The sequence below is a fragment of the Equus przewalskii genome, unplaced genomic scaffold (assembly GCF_037783145.1).
Source record: "Equus przewalskii isolate Varuska unplaced genomic scaffold, EquPr2 ChrUn-10, whole genome shotgun sequence".
NCBI classification, from domain to species: Eukaryota; Metazoa; Chordata; class Mammalia; order Perissodactyla; family Equidae; genus Equus; species Equus przewalskii.
Window position 1 is genome coordinate 383,934 of NW_027228747.1, and position 18,296 is coordinate 402,229.

The window sequence follows — 18,296 nt, forward strand, 5'->3', positions numbered from 1 at the left end:
AACCAGAGCCTCAGAGGCAATAGAAGGGCGGGCGCCTTGGCACCAGCCCTTAGGTACGAGAAACGAACGGCGCCCAGTGCCTTGGGCTCGCGCCGTCCCCCATCTCAGGGGGTCGCATCCGGCGTCTCGCTGGACCCAACTGGATCTTTCAGCGGCCGGAATGCCATTCCCCACTTGAGTCTCGACAGTCTTGGAACCTCCTGTTAGTTGCTCAGTGACCCCCTCCCGGTTTCTCTTCTTGTGGTCCACACAGCTCCCTTACTCGCTCAGACGTCGGAGGGGGGAACCCCGACTTGAAATTCCCGCCTACCCCCCAACTCCGGGCCTTTACCGCGCCAAACCACTGAGACAGCGGCGGCCAAGAAACGCTGACTGGGGGCCCCGCCCCCTCCCACGAAACCCCGGCCGGGCCCCAGGGGCCTGCCGCCACCCCCGCCCCGCCACCAGGCCCTGACTGGAACTGGGAACTGGAGGGCAGGTGTGAGGCCTGCAGGGGCCTCCTGGGGATAGGGGAGCGTCCCAGATCCGCACGTTCACACTTAAATCTTCAGGCGACCAGCTAGACCTTAATTTGAGGGAGAAAGCAGCAGGAGGTGGGTAAATACCCGAAGAGTGAGGTGTTTGGCCAAAAAGAGGGATGAAAGTCCCAGTTGGGAGTTAACCCCTCGTAAGGAGGACTGTATACCTGGGGCTGGGGTGAAGGCCAGGTGCCCGGACTGGCTGGGCCACGTGCGCCAAAGGGCAGCTGCAGAGGAGTTAGAAGCTTGCAGAACCTGGAGGAGAGAGGGCTTCTGGCGGGAAGAAAGGCAAGGCTTTGCCTCGGCGGGGTCCTGAGTAAGTGGGTCTGGGGGCCTGTTTTGGAATGTGGGGGTCTGAGCTGGAAGCGGAGCGTCAGCCTGCGCCAGGCGCCCACCTCTGCGCGGCTCCCCCCCTTCCCCCAGGCTGCCTCCGCTTCCCTCGAAAAACCCGCCGCCCAGGAAACCGCTGGGGGCGCTCAGACCGCAGCCCTCCCGCCTGGCGCCCCCCGGGGCCCCCACAGAGACCGCCCAACCCACCTGAAGGGGCCGTGGCTGCCAGGGTTGCCCCCTCCCGCCGACTCCCCCCACACCTGCGGGCTGCACTATTTATAACTCGGCGCCTATTCCGGGCCTCTGGGCGGGAGCCGGCTGCGGCGCAGCGCTAATCGTCGCCGGGATCTCTGCGCCCCCCAGGGCCGGGGGAGATAAATTTAGCCTCAGGAAGCTCGGGGGAACATTTTCCAAAACTCCACGTCCCAGACAAGGCGAAACAGAACCCCTCTGCCCGCAGCCTCCCTGAGGCCAGCCACCAGGCGGCGCAGGTCCCCGTCTCCTCGAACCCAGCTAGGAGTTCGGGTTGAGGCTTTGAAGCTGGGATAGGTACTAAAGAGCTGAGAGCGCATGATGGAAGGGTACTGAGGTGCGGAGGTGAGAGGGGCCGGAGAAAGGCCCGCAGAATGCGCACGGCCCCGAGGCTGGCAAAGACTCTGAAGTGGAGTCTCAGCTGGGAGTAACTAAGAAAGGGGGTGAGGACTTCTGCCTTTTGAAGGGGAAATAACTCATATGCAAACAAGATGCAAATAGGAACGCAAATAAGCGCCTATGCCCTGGGCGGTCTGCGCTCTAGCACTAGTGTAACGACTGCCACCCCTCCCCCCCGCCGTCCCCCCTTCCGCCCACCTCTCAGGGTTGCTGGGAAAACGTGGGACCCTCTCGAAGATCATGACTATAATATCCAGTTTATTGCGCGCGGCTCCTCAGATCACTTCACTATGACCTCTCTCCTGCATCTGCCTTTCGCACACCATTGAGGGTCTTATATCCTATGTAATCAGCTAGGACTTCTGGATATCAGGACCCTCCTCCTCCTCTTGCTGCCTGCTTGGGGTCACTTCCAGTTCTGCCTTGACTCCTTCCCCATTTTACCCAGCCCATTCCCCTACCCCTTGTGGCCACTAGAGGGCCCCGGGGCCCCAGGGGTAGATGAGACCTTACCCATCCTTCACTATGTTGGCACTCTGCTCCCCACGCACCACCTCTAGTGAATTCCTGAGAGTAGTTTGGACACTCAAAACCTGAGCTTACTTTAGTTGGGAAGAGAACATTGCAAGGCAGCTGCCGCATCTTTTTCCCTTCTAGAGAAGTGGGGAGGTGTAGGTCAGGGAACCATCTCCTGGCCTGTGTGGATTAGGTTAAAAGGACGGAGCTGGGGTCCCCAAATGAGCTGGGGAAACAAAGAACAAGGGGAGCTCAGGGTTGAGGTGGAAGTGAGAAAGCATGGAGTGGGTGCAGAATGGGGGTGATAGTCCCCTCCACACTTTTGCTTACCTGGTCCTGCCTCCCAGGCCACTTAGGCCACCATCCCAAGCACCAGTTCAGAAGAGGCTAACTGAGAAAGGCCCTGAATCTGAGATGAGAAAATCTGGGTTCACTAAATGACTATCCTACTGCAGTGTGCTGTGGGCATGACTTTGGATGGGTCACTTCACCTCTCTGGGCCTGTTTCCTTCACATTAACACGGGATAATTACCCTTGTCCTGCCTACTTTTGAAGTAGATTTTGTAAAGCTCAAAGCACTGTGTAGTGTGAAAAGGGATCTCAGAGTGGTACATGAGGTTTTTGTTATTCTCCCCATTCCTCTCTGCCATCTTTTCACTTTTAGGGCTCTCTTTCCAGCTCTGACACCCTCCTTGCATCACTGGCAGTCTCTCTGCTTTTCTCCCTCCTTCAGCTCCCCACCACTTGTCCCATAACATGCCACAGCCCTGGGCCCTGCCTTCTTCTACCTACCATTTCCCCAGTGGTCTTTGCCAGACATCCCCTCCCCTGGCACTAGGCCCTTGGGTTCAGAACTCTCAGACTCTGGGTCCATCTCCAGGCACTGCCCCGGCTTGGCAGGAGCAGGGCCTAAGAAAGGAAAAGGCCAGAGCTTGAGTCAGGGAAGGGCTGGAGCTGGCCAAGCAGGGTACAGGCTATGAGCGGGAGAGGAGCACCAGATTCAGACGGGAAGATGAATTCTGTTTCCACCTTCATCACTACCCCCTGTCTGGTTGGATTCAGGACCTTACCCCTTCTCCCTGCTGCGCCCTGGGGCGAGGGTGGGGCATGGGACCAGGGAAGAGCACTGACCTGCATTTTGTGGATGCCTAAAGAAGGGTGCTGAGCTGCCAGGGATAAGAAATAGAGTACTATGCTGATGTGAAAAAGAATGAGCGAGCTTTAAATGTACTGATGTGGAATCCTGCACAAGGTATATTAAGGGAAAAAAGCAAGGGGCAGAACAGTGTGTAGAGTATGTCATCAACCAGAAGAACAACCATATGCAGAATCCAGACACTCCTCACCGCTGCTATTGCTAGAAGCCAGCTCTGAGCCACCAACATGTCTGGCCCAGATTGTGTCCATTGCCTCCTAATAGTTCTCTCCTATTCTACCCTGGCTCCCCTAAGGTCTATTTTCAACCTAACATAGGAGCCTTTTAAATAAAATATCAGCTCATGCTCGACACCCTGCAGTAGTTCCTCATTTCACTCAGCATAAAAGCTCAAGTTCTTACCAAGGCTTCCTAGACCCTCCGGGACCTGCCTCCACGCCCAACCCCAGCTCGACTTTTTCTTTTTTCCATAGCACCTATCTCCTAATAGCATCTATATACTTATTTTTAAAATATTTATATTTTATTTTCTGTCTCCACCCACCAGAAGGTAAGCTCTACAAGTACAAGGATCTATTTTGATCACTCTTGTCTTCAAAGCACCCAGATTGGCATACAGTAGGTACTCAACAATATTTGTTAAATGAATGAATGAAGATGCAGTATATGCATAGACTGTCTCTGGAATGCCTTCCAAGAAACTGGTAACCATGGTAACCTCCAGGGATGAGAGCTGGGGGGTTGAGGGATAGGTGTGGCAGGGAGACTTACTTTTTACTCTCAGAAGTTTTTAGGCATGTCACCTTTACAAAAACAAAAATAAAATAAGCCTAGAGAAAAAGGAGTTAACTAAGAAGGCCGAGGAAGGGCTGGTCCCTGGAAGTGGCAGGAGGGCCCCAAACACCTTCTCCAGGCCAGTGCCCCAGGAGAGAAAGAGGGGGGACAATAAATAGACCCCAAGAGGGGCCAGGGAATGCTGGGTCGAGATCCCAGGGACACTTTGATAAGCCCTGTGGCTGGCTCTGAGGTTGTGGGGGGCTGTGAGTGGGCACGTCAGTAAGCATGAGCCAGATAATGTAAATGGCTGATGTGTACCTACCACTGGGAGTAATTCAGGGAAAGCATGTGTTGGTGGCTGCCAAGGGGAAGTGAAGAGTCAATTCGACTCATTCTGGCTGTTTGCGTCCTGTGCACTGTGATAAGCCTGAGGGACCTGTGTGGCCACAGAGGTGCCATTCTCTTGCAGCTTTTGTGTGAGCTGGAGGAGCAGGGCCTTACTTCCCTGGTGAGCTGGGGCCTAGCATCAGCCCAGTGCTTTCCCCAAGATCCTCAGAGGCAAGGAACTGGCCAGACCAGGTCTTCTATTTGGGTCCCGACCCTAATGCACAGGGCCTCACAGCAGACCCCACCCAAGCTGGACCCCTCCCTGTCTACAAGTTGGGAGGAACCTGGCCTTTCCAACTCCACCCTCCCCACCCAGGCACCACTGAGTCAAGAAACCTGGCTTTCAGTCTTAGTTCTATCGAGGACAACCGCCTTCCCTCCCTGGTCTGCACTCTGGCTCCAAGAGCCTTCCAGTGCTTTTTCTGATTCCCATTTAAACATTTAGAACTTTTGGCCTCAAGGCCTCTTTATTATACATATAGTTCAGTGATTCTCAAATGGAGATATTAGGGAGCAGCCCATTTCTGGCACTAAAAGGGTATGGTAAGATCAACCATCTGGGCTGGTGGGCTCACTGTGCCAGGCTTGGAGGAGTGCCCGGTCCGGCTGCAGTCTTACTGGGGTCCTAGCCAGCAGACCAAGCTCCTGTGCACCAGAGGGCCGCCAGAGGTGGGGGCTGGGAATGGAGGCCCAGAGACGAGGCAGGTCTGACAGATGGCACAAACTCAAAGCAGGATCCGCACTTCACTCGGTGTTTGTGGCCCATCCTTGGTCAGGCACGGCTGGCCCCAGGAGTCTTGATGGGGGTTGGGCTGGGCACTAAAGAAGAGAATGGGAAGCTGAGAGACAGGTTCTGCCACAGAAGCTGCAGCCATGCCTCCTGTCTTTGCCCTACCCTGCCCACCTGAGTGATGCCAGCCATGCTGCCGGTGGGGAGGAGGCAGTTCCCTGCCGCCATTAATCCAGCAGCTCCTTGATACACCAGCAGCAGAGGAGGATGTAGGCGACTTCCTTCAGGGTCCGCCGCAGGCCCTCCCACCCTGTGCTCATCTTCATGACAGGCACCCGGAGCCCAGTGTCTCGAAGGGCCCCTCCGAGGGAGAATGGTAGGGCCTGGGCTAGGGGCTGTGCCCGGGGCTGCATGTTACCAGCAGCTCTGAGAAGGGTGTGGGAGCTGCTTGTAGTGCCTTTTATCAACACTGTCCCCACCCCCCATCAGACCTCATGACTACGGGGACAAAGGCCCCTGGGTCTAGCAGAGGGAAGGTTCTGGGCCTGAGAATGGGCTGAGTCAGCCCCTATGCACAGGGATGGAGGGATGGGCTTAGTTGGAGGAGGGCCTGGCCACTCCATCTTTCATCTTTCACAGCCAGGCCAGCTCAGCTTCCCTTTTGCCCCCCTGGGCCTCAAAACCTCAGGTGCCTTGCCTGCTGCCTCTTCCCCCAGTGGTTGGCAACCCCCTGCTCCTGCCCTCTGGTGTGCTCCCGCTGAGGCTGGCATTCAGAATCATCAGTGAGGGCTCCTTTCCAGCCTGTTCTGCCCCCCATAACCCCCTGGGCCTCTTAGAGTGAGCACTGTCAGCTCAGAGCTGGCAGGGCCTGGCCCACTTATGCTTCTCTTGGAGCAGGAAGACAGCCAAGCAACAGGCACATGAGAGGCACGGTTTATTGACAGGTTATGCTCTAGGTCAGCCTCCTTCCCTCCCTCCTGGAGCAGGCAGGAAGGGGAGGTCATGTGCGGGAGTTGCGCTCCTCATCTTCGTTCTCAAGTAGGTAGGCTGGACGGTAGGTGGGCTGGCCGCCTGGGCTCAGGCACTTCAGGGCCGGGTTCCGCACCGTGTTCTCCCGACTTCCCAGTGACGTGTAGCTGGAGCCAGGAGAATGCAGGGCAAGCACAGGGTGGGGTGGGCTCTTCCTATCCCAGCACCCTTACATCTTTCCCACCCATTCTCTTCCTCCAACACCCTTACCCTCGGTCGTAGAGGATACAGTATGGGACAAACAGTTGACGCAGAAAGTCCCAGATGTCTCTGTAGGTCCAGTCCTGGGAGGGCAGAGAGTCAGAGAGGAGTCACAAATACTCCCCACTCCCACATTTCCCCACTGCTGCCTGGAAAGGGGCCTATTCGGGTTCTCCTGCTCCCTTGGCCTCTGAGGAAGGGCCTGCTATCCGAATCTCTGGTATATCTTGCTCTGTAGGCCAAGCAATGAGGAAGAGAAGCCTTCATCCTGTCCCCTCTCCATTCCCAATCCACCCTCCACTAGTGCCTGAGCTGCAGGAGGACAGGGAGAGGCTATGTGTGTGTAAGCCTGTGCTGTCCAGTAGAACTTTCTGCAATGGTGGAAATGTTCTCTATCTGTGCCTTCTAAAATGGTGGTCACTTGAAATATGACTAGTGCAACTGAAGTACGGAATTCTGAATTGGATTTAGTTTTTAAAATTGAGATATAATTCACATGCCATAAAATTCATCCCTTTATAGATTCAGTCGTTTTGGAGTAATTTGTATTTCATTTAAATTAATTACAATTAGGGAGTAAATAAATGGCTAGTGACTACCATATTGGACAGCACAGGTCTAAGTCATTGTTTTGCCCATAGTAGAAAGCACAATACCTGCTGCTGAATTAGTGCTCAATAAATATTGGTCAAAAGGCTGCATGAACAAATAGCACCGCCTCCCTTGCATGATGGGGCTCTTTCATCCAAGCCCCCTGGCTCCAACCTCCCCGACCTGGGGCAGCCAGGGTGCAGTGACTGATAGGGGACACGAGACTGAAGGCAATAAATCCTCTTCCTAATTACCAGCAGCGGGTTGATGCGCATGAACGAAGGCCAGCCTGGGTCAGTGGGGCTGAAGGGGCAGAGGCTGCAGGAGTAGGGGTCGGTGCGGCGGGTGCCCATCAGGACGGCCTCCAGCTGGGGGTGCCGCGTCTGCATATCACTAAGGGCCTGCTTCATGTCACCTTCAGCCTGCAGCACCTGCAGATTGTACCTGCGGAAGGATGAGGGGTGGGGGTCAGAAGTAGGCCCTGTGAGGTCCCTTTGGAGCCCAAACCTCCGGGCCCCTAGTACCTCTTGATGGTGTCCTGTAGAAACTGCTCCAGCTCAGGGAAAGGGGAGATGCTGCGGACATACAGGATCTGGAGGGGTTCTTGAGCATCAGGGCATTTCCTGGGGACGGGGAAGTATCCATAGGCTTGCCAGCATGGGCAGGGAAATGCTCTCCAGAGAGCTTGCACTATTCTTTGACCCCTGGGATGGACACCCTCCCCTTTTCCCCTTTCCTTGTCCTTCCTGTCCATCAGAACCCACTTTCTCCGGGAAGCCCTCTCTGATCTCTTACCTCTCAAATCTGGAGCACACATCTCTGTTTCAGGTATGCGAGTCTCACCTCCCCAACAGGACTGTGACCTCCCTGTGGTCAGGGATGGTGGCTTGCACATCCACAACCAAGGTCAGGCATGTGTCAGATATTCAATTAATATGGTGGGGAAATGGAACTGAAAGGTCACTATGGCTGCCTCCCTCCCAGATCCCACCCAGACACCCCCTTTCCCCACTGCTTCCCAGGATGGGGAACTAGAGAACGAGGCTGATCAGGTGTCTCTGAGCCTTGCCTCCAGGGGTTATGGCTCACCTCTGCACAGCTGCATGGAAGAGGTGCAGGAGGGCAGTGCAGTCCTTGCCCCCGTTGAAGCCCACACAGAGCTGGGGCAGGCTGTACCGAGCCAGGGCAGTCTCGATGGTCTGCAGGGCACCTGCCACTTTTGCTCCCAGAGATGACCCTGCCAGGCAGGCAGGGAAGAGGGCATCAGATAGACACACATGACCATCAAAGGGCAGTGGGGGCCACATTGCCCTTGCTTAAAATCCTTCAATGTCTTCCCAGTGTCCCTAGGATAAGTCCAGATTCCTTCATGCTGCCTGCTAGGCACTGCAGTCTGTCCCCTGCCTGCTATTCAGCCACACCTCACCTTGTTCTTCACCTCAGTGTCCTCCCTCCGGGGGTCCTGGTTTCTGTCCATTCCCCTAAACCTCATGCTGCTTCCTTTCAGAACCTCTCTCACACTCTTTGCCCATGCCCACCTCCTGGTCTGCCCAAATCCTCCTTATCACTCAGCGTATATGTCACTTGCCCACAGTAGCCTTCTCTGACCCCAGATCAAGGCTGATCTCCCTGCTGGGGAGTCCTCCTCATCACTGACATTTCATGCACAATTACCTGTTTAACGTCTGCCTTTCTTGTTAAACTACTGGTCCATGGAGTAGGGTATAAGTCTGTCCTGTTGAGCTATATCCCCAACGCCCAGCACAGTGCTGGTGAAAGTAGGTACTCAATTAATATTTATTGGAAGAATGAATGAATCAACTGTAGCTACCTTCTACCTTCTCTTGGATTTGCAGGAAGCCTCCAACAGCCCCTGCATTCCTGAGACCTAGGGTGGCACCAGTGATCTGGTACCTGCTGCCCCTCCCCTAGGAGGCCCCTACCTGACTCAGTGAGTTTGTATACAGCCTCACTGGCCTGCTCCACAGCGTTGGGTGTGTAGGGGACCAGCGATCCCTGGGGCAGATGGGCAGTCAGGTAGGCCAGGCATTCCTCCAGGGGCCCTTCTTCTTCCGAGTCCAGCGTCAGCTTCACCTGATAGTAGTTGCTGCCCCAGTCAGGGTAGGAACCTAGGCCAAGCCTGCGCCCAAAGTGTGCCTGGGCCTGGGCCAGGATGGGGGCGATAGAGGCCTCATTAGCTGCTACATACAGCTCCCGCAAGTGGAACTGAACAGCTGTGTTTTGGAATAGTCCCTTCAGCCCCTCCAGCACCCGCCGCAGCAGCTCTGGAATGCCTGGGAGGAGGTAGACGTTTCGGACGGAGACCAGTGGGAATCTGAAGGGGCAGCCAGTGTGAGGATCGGTGCCGTAATGCAGGCGGGCAGAGGAGGGCACCAGCGACAGCTTCTCCCAGCCCTTTCCTCCTAGGGCTTTGATGGCAGCTTCCAGCTCAGGGTGTGGCTTGAGCTCATCCCCAAAGGCCTGTGCTACTGCCTCAAAGGTCACATCATCATGAGTGGGGCCGATGCCCCCTGCTGTGAGGACATGGGTGAAGCGGCTGGAGAAAGAGGTGACCTCAGCAGCGATGATGGCTACCTCATCAGGGACAACAGAGACTCGGCACACCTGGACCCCCAGGGAGCGCAGTGTCCGGCACAGAAAGTAGGTGTTGGTATCCTGAGTGTGTCCCTGGGAGATTGGAGATGGGGAGGATGAGAGTGTCAATGCTGTGGTGATGAACTCTGGGCTTCCATCTATACTTATGGATTAAAATATCAATTCTATGTGGACAACCGTCTACTTTCTCACCAACCCTGACAGTTTCAGTCCCCTGGCTCCAAGTGCTTATTGGACATCTTCACCCTCTCCCTCACTATTGTCACTTTGGTCAATGGCATCCCCTAGACACTGAGCCATTCAGGCCCTTCATGCTGTCAACTCTACTTTTGAAATATCTCCCCATCTGCTCTCTTCTCTCTGTCCCTACTGCTACCAAGCAGGTCCTTGGCACATTTCACCTGGACAGTGGCGACAGCCCCCTGGCCAGACTCCCAGCCTCCAGCCACAGCGCTCTGCCCTGTGCCTCCTGAAAAACCTTCCTAATGTGTCACTGTGATTGCATCACTCTTGGCCTCAAAAGCCATTTGTTGTTTCCAACCAAATAGAGAATAAAGTTCAAATTCCTTTGCAGAATATTTGAGGCTCTCTGTCTATGGTGTGTATCCAATCTTCTTTTCCAGCCCCATCCTCTACTTCTCTACAGAGAGTTTAATGGTTAAGGGTTTGGAATAAGAGGGAATCAGGTTAGAATCCTATCTACCACTCCTAGTTGTGTAACTTCGGGTAAGTTTCTCAACCTCTTTGAGACTCAGTCTCATAATCTATTAATTGAGATTTACAATAAAAGTACCAGGGTCATGGGGTTGTGAGGATTAGTAAAATCACATATGTGATGTAATAAGCACACTGCTAGGCCTTAGTAAGCACTCGAAAAATAGGGGTCAATACTACTATTACAAATGATGCCTTGGATGACTTCTAGTAAGACTTCCATGATCATTCAGAAGGGATTTTTCCCTTCTAGTACTTTGCTTCTACTCACTTATCCATGCTGCTGAGTGCCTTGAACCATTTTCTAGACAGGCTGGATATAATTCTTCTTCTTTTTTTTAAGATTTTATTTTTCCTTTTTCTCTCCCAAGCCCCCGGGTACATAGTTGTATATTTTTAGTTGTGTGTCCTCCTAGTTATGGCATGTGGGATGCTGCCTCAGCATGGCTTGATGAGTGGTGCCATGTCGCTGCCCAGGATCCAAACCAGAGAGACCCCCAGCCACCGAAGCAGAGCACAAGAACTTAACCACTGGGCCACCGGGTCGGCCCCTGGATATAATTCTTAAGTAATACCTGCACCTGTACCTCCTTTACACACTTGACTCCTTGTCAATTCCTTAAAGCCCCTCCTCCCCCTGCCATAGTACTTGGCAAAACGCAAGGGACTTTGCTAAAAGTTTTTCAACAGAGTAATTGAAAAGATGAGGGTCACTTTTCCGCCAATATATTGGGCTCACTCCAGGACCCTACTGCAGCTCCCACCCTGGTTCACTCCGCCTCGACAGAATGTGGGGCAGGCTCTCAAGGACAGGAGAACACCGCGCCCTCCCCGCTCTTCTGTCCCAGACACACCTTGAGGATCTCATCTCCAACAATGATGATGCCTGCCGTCACGCTGCGCCCTGGGGGAAGTCCAGAGGCCGTGGATGCCATGGTCCTGAGTTCTATGCCCCTCTGCAAGGCCCTCCAGTAGCCACCCAGGCCCCCAAATAGGGGTCGCAAGCACGGGGATCCCGCCAGGTCTACACGGCACTGGGGGCCATAGCCCGGGAACACGGGGTCCGGGGTCGAGGGAACCTGGAGGAGCCAGAAAAGACAACGGGGAAGAGCAGGAGTGCATGTTCTTCCTTAGAGGAACATCCTTTCAGGGTCTTCCTAACTAGGCCCTGGACAAGTGATTTCTTTATCCATGCCTCTTTAATAAACGTGTTCTCAAACCCCGGCCCATGCCTCTTTAAATGTCTTCTAAGCTTGGCTCCAGTCTCCTTAAAATGTCCTGCTCTCCGAAGCACCTACCATCTTAAATATCTTCTGCCCGCGTTCGGGTCCTCTAGTGTCTGCTCTATCTTGGATATCTGCACCTTTAAATGTCTCCTCTCTTTGGGGGCACCTGTCCCTTTAAATGCCTACCTTATCCTGGGTCTTGGTCCCTTTAAAAGCGTTCCCTCCCTCCACCCCCGACCAGAACTCGGTGGCCTTCTTCAGCAGTCTTCCGCATCCTTTCTGGCCCGGAATCCAGTCTCTTCCCAGCACGCTTCAGATTACTGAGCTCTTCCAGGTTCTCACCTGCCTTTTCTGCCCCTTCACTTGGTCTTTCCCTCTCGCCTCTCCTCATGTCCCGGGGCAGCTTCCGTACTCAGAATCCCGCCTTAGGCTCACATTTACCTCATATGAATTGGTCATACTGGCTGTCGCTCAGACAACCTCCAAGGACCCATTGGTATTCTTAACTGTCGCTCGCGAGCTTTAGCCAGGGGGCGGGAGTAGGAGCTGGGTTGTTATTGGCGACAACCACGTGGACGCCTCTCAACCGGAAATGTGGGGCGGGGCGTCTCTTCTCTCAGCAGCGGACCTAGGGGTTGTGGGGCGCGAAAGGAGCTGTGGTTGGAGATGTTCCAAGGAGTCCGGGGTGCTCGCTTCTGGTGCTGGAAGTAAAGGGGAGACTTGACTCTAACTTCTGTCCTGTATTCAAATTCTTGCATGCATACGCAATCTGTTTTTATTAACCAAGACTGTAATTCTAGGTGAACAGATTGGGGGCTTTCTTGGTGTCAGAAGGGATTTTATATTGTAGCAGATGGCAGTTGGAAGGACATCAAGAATAACTGTCATCATTGCCTGTGAGGTAGGAGATCCTGGAGGTGAGCTTTTAGTATGTGGAACTTTCATTTCTTTATTATAAACCATAAAGCTAATTACTTAACCTTCTTTGACAAGAAAAAGTCTTCCCCTACCTTGCTCCAGACGGTACTTAAACATCACCTCTCCCTCTTATTTGCCTTGTAGGTACAAGTGAGGGCAGACTAGGGAGTGTCATGTGTCTACCGGGGATTCTCTCATCATCCTAACTTACTCTCATTTCAGTTACTTTTGGTCTAAAAGTGCTTCTTAAACCTTCACGTTCAAACTTATCATCTGGGGACTTTTTAAATATGCTGGTTAAATCTACCAGATTCAGGTTTGGGTGGGTCTGACATCTGCGTTTAACCAGCTCTCCTGTCATGTTGATGCTACTGGTCTGTGGGGCTGTTTTCTGTAGTAAAGGTCTACAGTTCATTCATCATTTGGAGGACTGCTGAACCACAACTGGCCTCTTTTTACTCTCCTAAAAATCCTCTAAGATAGAGATGATGCCCATCTTACAGATGGGCAACAGGCTCAGAAAGGTGAAGGGATGCCACACAACCACAAAATGCCAAAGTGAATGATAGAGCTAGACTTCTAGACCATTCTTTCTCAAGTAATAAGCCCTGTGTTTTTTCCACTTAAAAGAACCTCAGCTCTAAGAAAAAAAAAAAAATAGAAAGTCCCGCTTGCCTAATGACATAAGCCAAATGCTCCATCATCTTTTTTAGTAGTAATGGCGGTATTTGACACTCCCCCTCACCGCCCCCCCAAGAAAAATCCCCAAATATCAGCTCTGGTCCAGTCTTTTACCGGTGGTTCTCAAGCTTGAGTGTGCACCAGAATCAGCTGGCGAGCTTGTTAAAAGATCGCCGGGCCCAACCCTCAGCATTTCTGACTCAGTAGGTCAAGGATGGAGCCCAAGAATGTGCATTTCCAATGCGTTTCCAGGTGATTTTGATGCTTCCAGGGACCACAGTTGACCTACTGCTCTGGGAATACGTGGATGGAAGACAGGGAGAAGGGGGGAGATTAATCTCCCTTACTTAGTAGTACTGTTATTTTGAAAAGTAGAAGGAAGGTATTTGGTGAAATGTTTTTTTAAATAGCTATAGTTTACACATGTTTCCTCAAAGGTTAGGGCTGTAACTACCTGCATAAGAATGCTTGAAATCTCCACATCCAGGCCATACCTCAGAGCAATTATGTCAGCATCTCTAGGAATGATTTAGGCATCAGTACTTTTAAAGCTACTCAGGTGATTTCAATACTCAGCCAAAACGAGAACCACTGAAAACAGCTCCCAACCAATGTGCACAGTGAACAGGCCATAGGTGTGTCTGAGCTTTAGGCTGGGCAGGAAGTGGAGCACACTAGCAGGGTGTGGCTGAGGCCTCCTCCCTTTACCCTCGTGTGCCCTTCAAATACCAGGACTATGTTAAAGGCAGCATCGCTGACTGTAGGAAACAGTTTATTTGTTTTGACATTGATGAGATGATGTTGTCTCTCTATAACCTCTATCTTAGGCCAGTAGTTACAGTGAAATATATTTCAGTAGATATCTGACAGCAAGTCTGCTTAAAGTAGATTAAAAACCAGTTACCGGAATGCTGAAATAAACGTCATATCAGCAAAGAGCTGAGCTTCATTATCTAACTGAAGAGGGCATGGAATTAGAACCATGATACTGAATGTGATGCTCACCCTGAGTGGAGGGAAAAAACCTTTACAATTAGGATTATAAAAACTTCCTCTTTAATCAAGGCTTTAACATGGAACTGACTTCTTGAATAAAATGGAAAGTTTCCAATACATTGAAACATAAATCACCATACACACAACACCTGGCAGGAAAAAAAAACAAAACAGCAAGTTTACACAATCCTGGTAACAGCCATGGTCTTATTCTCAAATGCTTGCTCCATCTACCAAGTGTGTTCTGAGGGATACAGAGCTCACGTGGCTTCTGGGGTCACACTCAGCCAAGGCTGCAGCCCAAAGAGCACTCACCAGGCTGGGCCGTGGTGCTGTTGGCTCTGCTCCAGAAGCAAAGCAGTCACTAGCACATTCAAACAGTGTATTGAACATCCTTTAAATATCCAAGTGAGAAACAAGAAGGCAACAAAATAATGTTATCAGAAAGATGTTAGCAAGTGAGGACAGCTGTGTAAAGCTTGAGGCTGAAAAGTGGCTCGCCGGCTTCACTTCTTTGGCTTCTTTGGCAGTGGCCGCCGGAACAGCAAGATGTGAGGTTCTGAAAGAGTGAGCGGAATCTCAGAGACAAGCTCATACCATTCTATGCACAACCTATAGTGTATCCCACTCCCACCTCCCAGCTATCACCCACTCGGATCTTTCTAACTAAATTAAGATTTAAGCATATGGCCTTAGAAGCAGACCCAGAAGCCTGGCCTGTCTGCCAAGTACAGAATTGTTAATATCAGCTCTTTTGCTATGTTTGTACAGCCCCGGGGTGTCCTTTATTAGTTTTGCCTGGCAGCTTGGTGTCTGGTGTCTTATCAAAAAATATACTCTCCTTGGCTTATTTGGAACACATCCAAGAATTTGCTTTCTGATGGAGAATGAAGCAGGAGCCATAACCTCTACCGGGGTATACATGGCCTTAAAAAACACACAAAGTACCCTCTGACTGAATTAGAGATTAAAGGTGGTTTTCCACTGCCAGGTTGTCTCTGAACTTCCCAGATACTTCACTCTTATTTTTGGTCACTCCAGTTTTTCTAGATGGCTGGCAGATTAAGGAACCAGTAAACCACCCTCCCCTTCCGCCTATTCCTTTGGGTTATGCGATCTTATCATCCCTTCGTTCCCTCAGTGAAGGAGCCTGACGTGTTTGCTTGCAGCCATTGTACTGACCTGGTTCGTGGATCATATAATGAACCCATCCCTGACTCTGCTGAACGCCCAGATTCCTCCATTCAGATTCAGACATCAAATGGGTTTTAGGGACCAGCTTAGCTATGTCCTTGGGCAACATGACATGCCTGTAACAGAAACATGGGAAGGTGGGGAATTTGTGTCAGTACTGGGTACAGTCTGTTAGACAAGTGCCTGCATACAAAGCCAAGAGGGGAAAGCAAAGACAAACCTGTTTCTGATGGCAAGGAGTTTATATAATCTCACTGTGGGGTAGAGGCAGCTAGAAATAAATGGCAAGCTATGTAATTCCTCACGAAAGTATATTAAAAAGTCCTACTTAAGGGGCTGGCCCCGTGGCCGAGTGGTTAAGTTCGCGCGCTCCGCTGCAGGCGGCCCAGTGTTTCGTTGGTTCGAATCCTGGGCGCGGACATGGCACTGCTCATCAGACCACGCTGAGGCAGCGTCCCACATACCACAACTAGAAGAACCCACAACGAAGAATATACAACTATGTACCGGGGGGCTTTGGGGAGAAAAAGGAAATAATAAAATCTTTAAAAAAAAAAAAAAAAGTCCTACTTAATGAATAACTCAAGTGAACGAGCACCTGAATTCCAGGCACTGTTGATACACTGCCTCCGCCTCCTTGGGGCTTCCAGTCTTCTAGTTGATTACCCTAAAACAATACAATGGGAGCCCCACAGCACACGCAGTGTTAATAATTAAAAGTGGTTTGCAACAGGATTGGAAAGGAAGGGAGAGAAGTGATTTTGTGGAGAAGAAAGGCGTATTATGGAGTGCTGACTGGAAGAGCCATCATAAAGGACGAAATGTAAACGTCTTATCCTTTAAAATAGATCCTGCCAGCCCCGTGGCCTAGTGGTTGGGTTCGGGTGCTCTGCTTCGGTGGCCCAGGGTTCCACCGGTTAGGATCCTGGGCAGTGGACATGGCACCGCTCATCAAGCCATGCTGAGGCAGCGTCCCAAAAAGCAGAACTAGAAGGACCGACAACTAGAATATACAACTATGTACTGGGGGGCTTTGGGGAGAAGAAGGAAAAAAAAAGATTGGCAACAGATGTTAGCTCAGGGCCAAACTTTAAAAAATAAATACATAAAAATAAAATAAATCCTGAAATCTCATTTTCCTAACTCTGAAGGGATGTGCCATGAGACTTCTTTTGGGAAACTCCATGACTAGGATAAGTCTCCTTTCATGGCAGATAAATTATTACTCTTGACTTCAATCAGGCTAACCCAGATAAACTTCATCATGCTCAATGAAAATATACTAAATGCTCTCTCTGTGCTAGTAACAGAGGTTTTTTCCAAAGAGATAATTCTAGTCTAAATGTCTGAAAATAGCTTACATTCTAACAATCCCCTGGCACAAAGGTTGGCTTCAACACCTAATTAGACCAAAACAAAAAAAACCCCAAAGAACTTTCTTTAGCCAAAATACCACTACGAAGACTTACATCTTCCAAGGGATGACACTAGTGACTTCTCCCTAGTCCTGCAAAGATTTTACAGGCACATAGTTTTAGTTAGCTTAGTTCAGATGTAGAGGAAAACAGCCGAGGAAAGAAAGTTAACTGGATTCAAGCAGGGCCTGGGGGCTTTTCCCAAGGACCTGGCATAAAGATGGGTATGTATTTGTCAGCACACACCGACTTCTCCAGAGGGCCCAGAGCCCTCCACTAGGCTGGAGAAGAAACACAAGAAAAGCAAATTTCCATTTTGTGTTCTTCATTTGAGAAGACAAGATACAAACTAGGAAGTTGTTTTAAGTATTACACTTAATACAGATCAGTGGAATGCCAACATTTGTAGAATCCTTTGTCTTCCCTAATTTTCCAATCTAGAATTACGGCTTTAGGATTTATCAAATGTAAACTCTGTAGGAATTCCTTTCTTCACCATCCTGGGCCAAGTCCTATCTCTATCATAGGTGCTCCCATCTCTCTCATACCAATTATCACCTACTTTCTGAAGTCTGTCAGTATTTCCACAGATTTTTAGGTTTGTTGAAAGCAGAGACCACAGCTTATCTTTGCACTTTAGCAGAGCACCTGAAACCTATAAGCACTCCAAAATTGTTTCCTAAATAGACGCCCTCCGAATATATGAAGGGCATGTATTAGGTTCATGTTAAGTCTTTTCTCAATGTTCCTGCCCAGTTTTATTCCACTCCAGTTCCTCGAAGCTCCCTTCCTCAAAAAAGCCAGACAACCACGCCCCTTTCCATCAATTAATAAGCAGCACTTAGGCTCTCGCGGAACTCCCCTCGCAGTGAGCACGCGAGGAAAATTCGAGCTCCGCCTTTGCCGCCTTTTCCCAGTAGCTCTGTGGTTCTATGGTGTTTGCCGTGATACAAGCAGTCCCAAGAAGGCAAGTTCAACCTGCTCAATAAAGTTGAATGATCCAGAAATTAGCAAAGGTGAAGGTGGTCAGCACGCTAACACTCTAACCACGCCCACCTACACCTCCTCCCAACAGGGTTTACTCCAAATTCGCTACCACTTTGTTTCTTTTACAATCGCTTCCTACCCTTCGCGCATGCGCCTTACGCTCTTAACCCTCTCACACCCGTCCCGTTAACCTCCGCGCATGCGCCAACTCTGTCGCTTCAGTCCCCGTACTAACTCTTCGGCTTCTCATTTGTCAAAACTCACGACCTCGTTATGGCCCCCGCGCCTGCACTAACCGGTACTCGAACTCCTCATCGTCGTATTTGTCCGAATAGTAAATTTGTTTGTGCGACATGATCACTCTGCCTGAAGACAGCCAGCTCCGCACCACCGACCTCCAAACAACTCCCAGCAGCACGCGCTCCCACCCTCCTTGGCCTCGCTTTCAAACACGCCGCTCGCGCTTCCTATTGGCCCCTTTTGCTTAAGGCGGGACAACTCCACCTTCAAGCCTCCGATTGGCTTAGGTTTGCTTCTCCTTGAGTCCCTATTGGAGTGCGCTTCTTACGTTTCTCGAGACCTAGCTTAGATCAAAAATAGGCCTCTTATTGGCTGTCACTGCTCCTGTGCGCGTTCTCGCGTTGCCATTGGCTGGTTCGGGA

At 51.1% G+C, this 18,296-nt stretch overlaps 3 protein-coding genes across 11 annotated transcripts; all 3 read right to left on the bottom strand.

The window, feature by feature from the left end:
• Positions 1-4,776: 4,776 nt before the first annotated feature.
• On the bottom strand, positions 4,777-5,576 carry LENEP (lens epithelial protein). The gene is made up of 2 exons (XM_008523116.2): positions 5,241-5,576; positions 4,777-5,155 (listed from the first exon to the last, which is right to left on the bottom strand). The coding sequence occupies exon 1, from the start codon at positions 5,477-5,479 to the stop codon at positions 5,294-5,296; it is 186 nt and encodes a 61-aa protein (XP_008521338.1). The 5' UTR covers positions 5,480-5,576; the 3' UTR covers positions 4,777-5,155; positions 5,241-5,293.
• Positions 5,577-5,983: 407 nt separating this feature from the next.
• Positions 5,984-11,967, bottom strand: FLAD1 (flavin adenine dinucleotide synthetase 1). 9 transcript variants are annotated; one of them, XR_011536571.1, is made up of 8 exons: positions 11,786-11,954; positions 11,072-11,296; positions 8,831-9,575; positions 7,683-8,124; positions 7,412-7,510; positions 7,142-7,331; positions 6,306-6,379; positions 5,984-6,202 (listed from the first exon to the last, which is right to left on the bottom strand). XR_011536571.1 is itself a non-coding variant. In XM_008523119.2 (8 exons), the coding sequence occupies exons 2-8, from the start codon at positions 11,150-11,152 to the stop codon at positions 6,067-6,069; spliced, it is 1,473 nt and encodes a 490-aa protein (XP_008521341.1). In that variant the 5' UTR covers positions 11,153-11,296; positions 11,786-11,967; the 3' UTR covers positions 5,984-6,066. The 9 variants fall into 9 exon arrangements, 6 of the variants coding, with proteins under 6 accessions (XP_008521341.1, XP_008521340.1, XP_070463359.1 ...); XR_011536570.1 differs by having other exon boundaries at positions 11,630-11,844; XR_011536569.1 differs by lacking the exon at positions 11,786-11,954 and adding an exon at positions 11,516-11,534.
• A 2,108-nt stretch (positions 11,968-14,075) lies between these two features.
• Positions 14,076-18,283, bottom strand: CKS1B (CDC28 protein kinase regulatory subunit 1B). The gene is made up of 3 exons (XM_008523121.2): positions 17,931-18,283; positions 15,221-15,348; positions 14,076-14,597 (listed from the first exon to the last, which is right to left on the bottom strand). Exons 1-3 carry the CDS (start codon positions 17,987-17,989, stop codon positions 14,545-14,547), a joined length of 240 nt encoding a protein of 79 aa, XP_008521343.1. The 5' UTR covers positions 17,990-18,283; the 3' UTR covers positions 14,076-14,544.
• Between the last annotated feature and the right edge of the window lie 13 nt (positions 18,284-18,296).

Coding starts and splice junctions, on each gene's coding strand:
- CKS1B (XM_008523121.2), bottom strand. CDS start 17,989: ATGTCGCACAAACAAATTTACTATTCGGACAAATACGACGATGAGGAG. Junction 15,349..17,930: donor GATGAGGAGTTCGAGTACCG/GTTAGTGCAGGC, acceptor TTTCTGTTACAG/GCATGTCATGTTGCCCAAGG. Junction 14,598..15,220: donor TTATATGATCCACGAACCAG/GTCAGTACAATG, acceptor TCACTCTTTCAG/AACCTCACATCTTGCTGTTC.
- LENEP (XM_008523116.2), bottom strand. CDS start 5,479: ATGCAGCCCCGGGCACAGCCCCTAGCCCAGGCCCTACCATTCTCCCTC.
- FLAD1 (XM_070607258.1), bottom strand. Junction 9,576..11,071: donor TTGGAGATGAGATCCTCAAG/GTGTGTCTGGGA, acceptor CCAATCTCCCAG/GGACACACTCAGGATACCAA. Junction 8,125..8,830: donor ATACAAACTCACTGAGTCAG/GTAGGGGCCTCC, acceptor CCTGCCTGGCAG/GGTCATCTCTGGGAGCAAAA.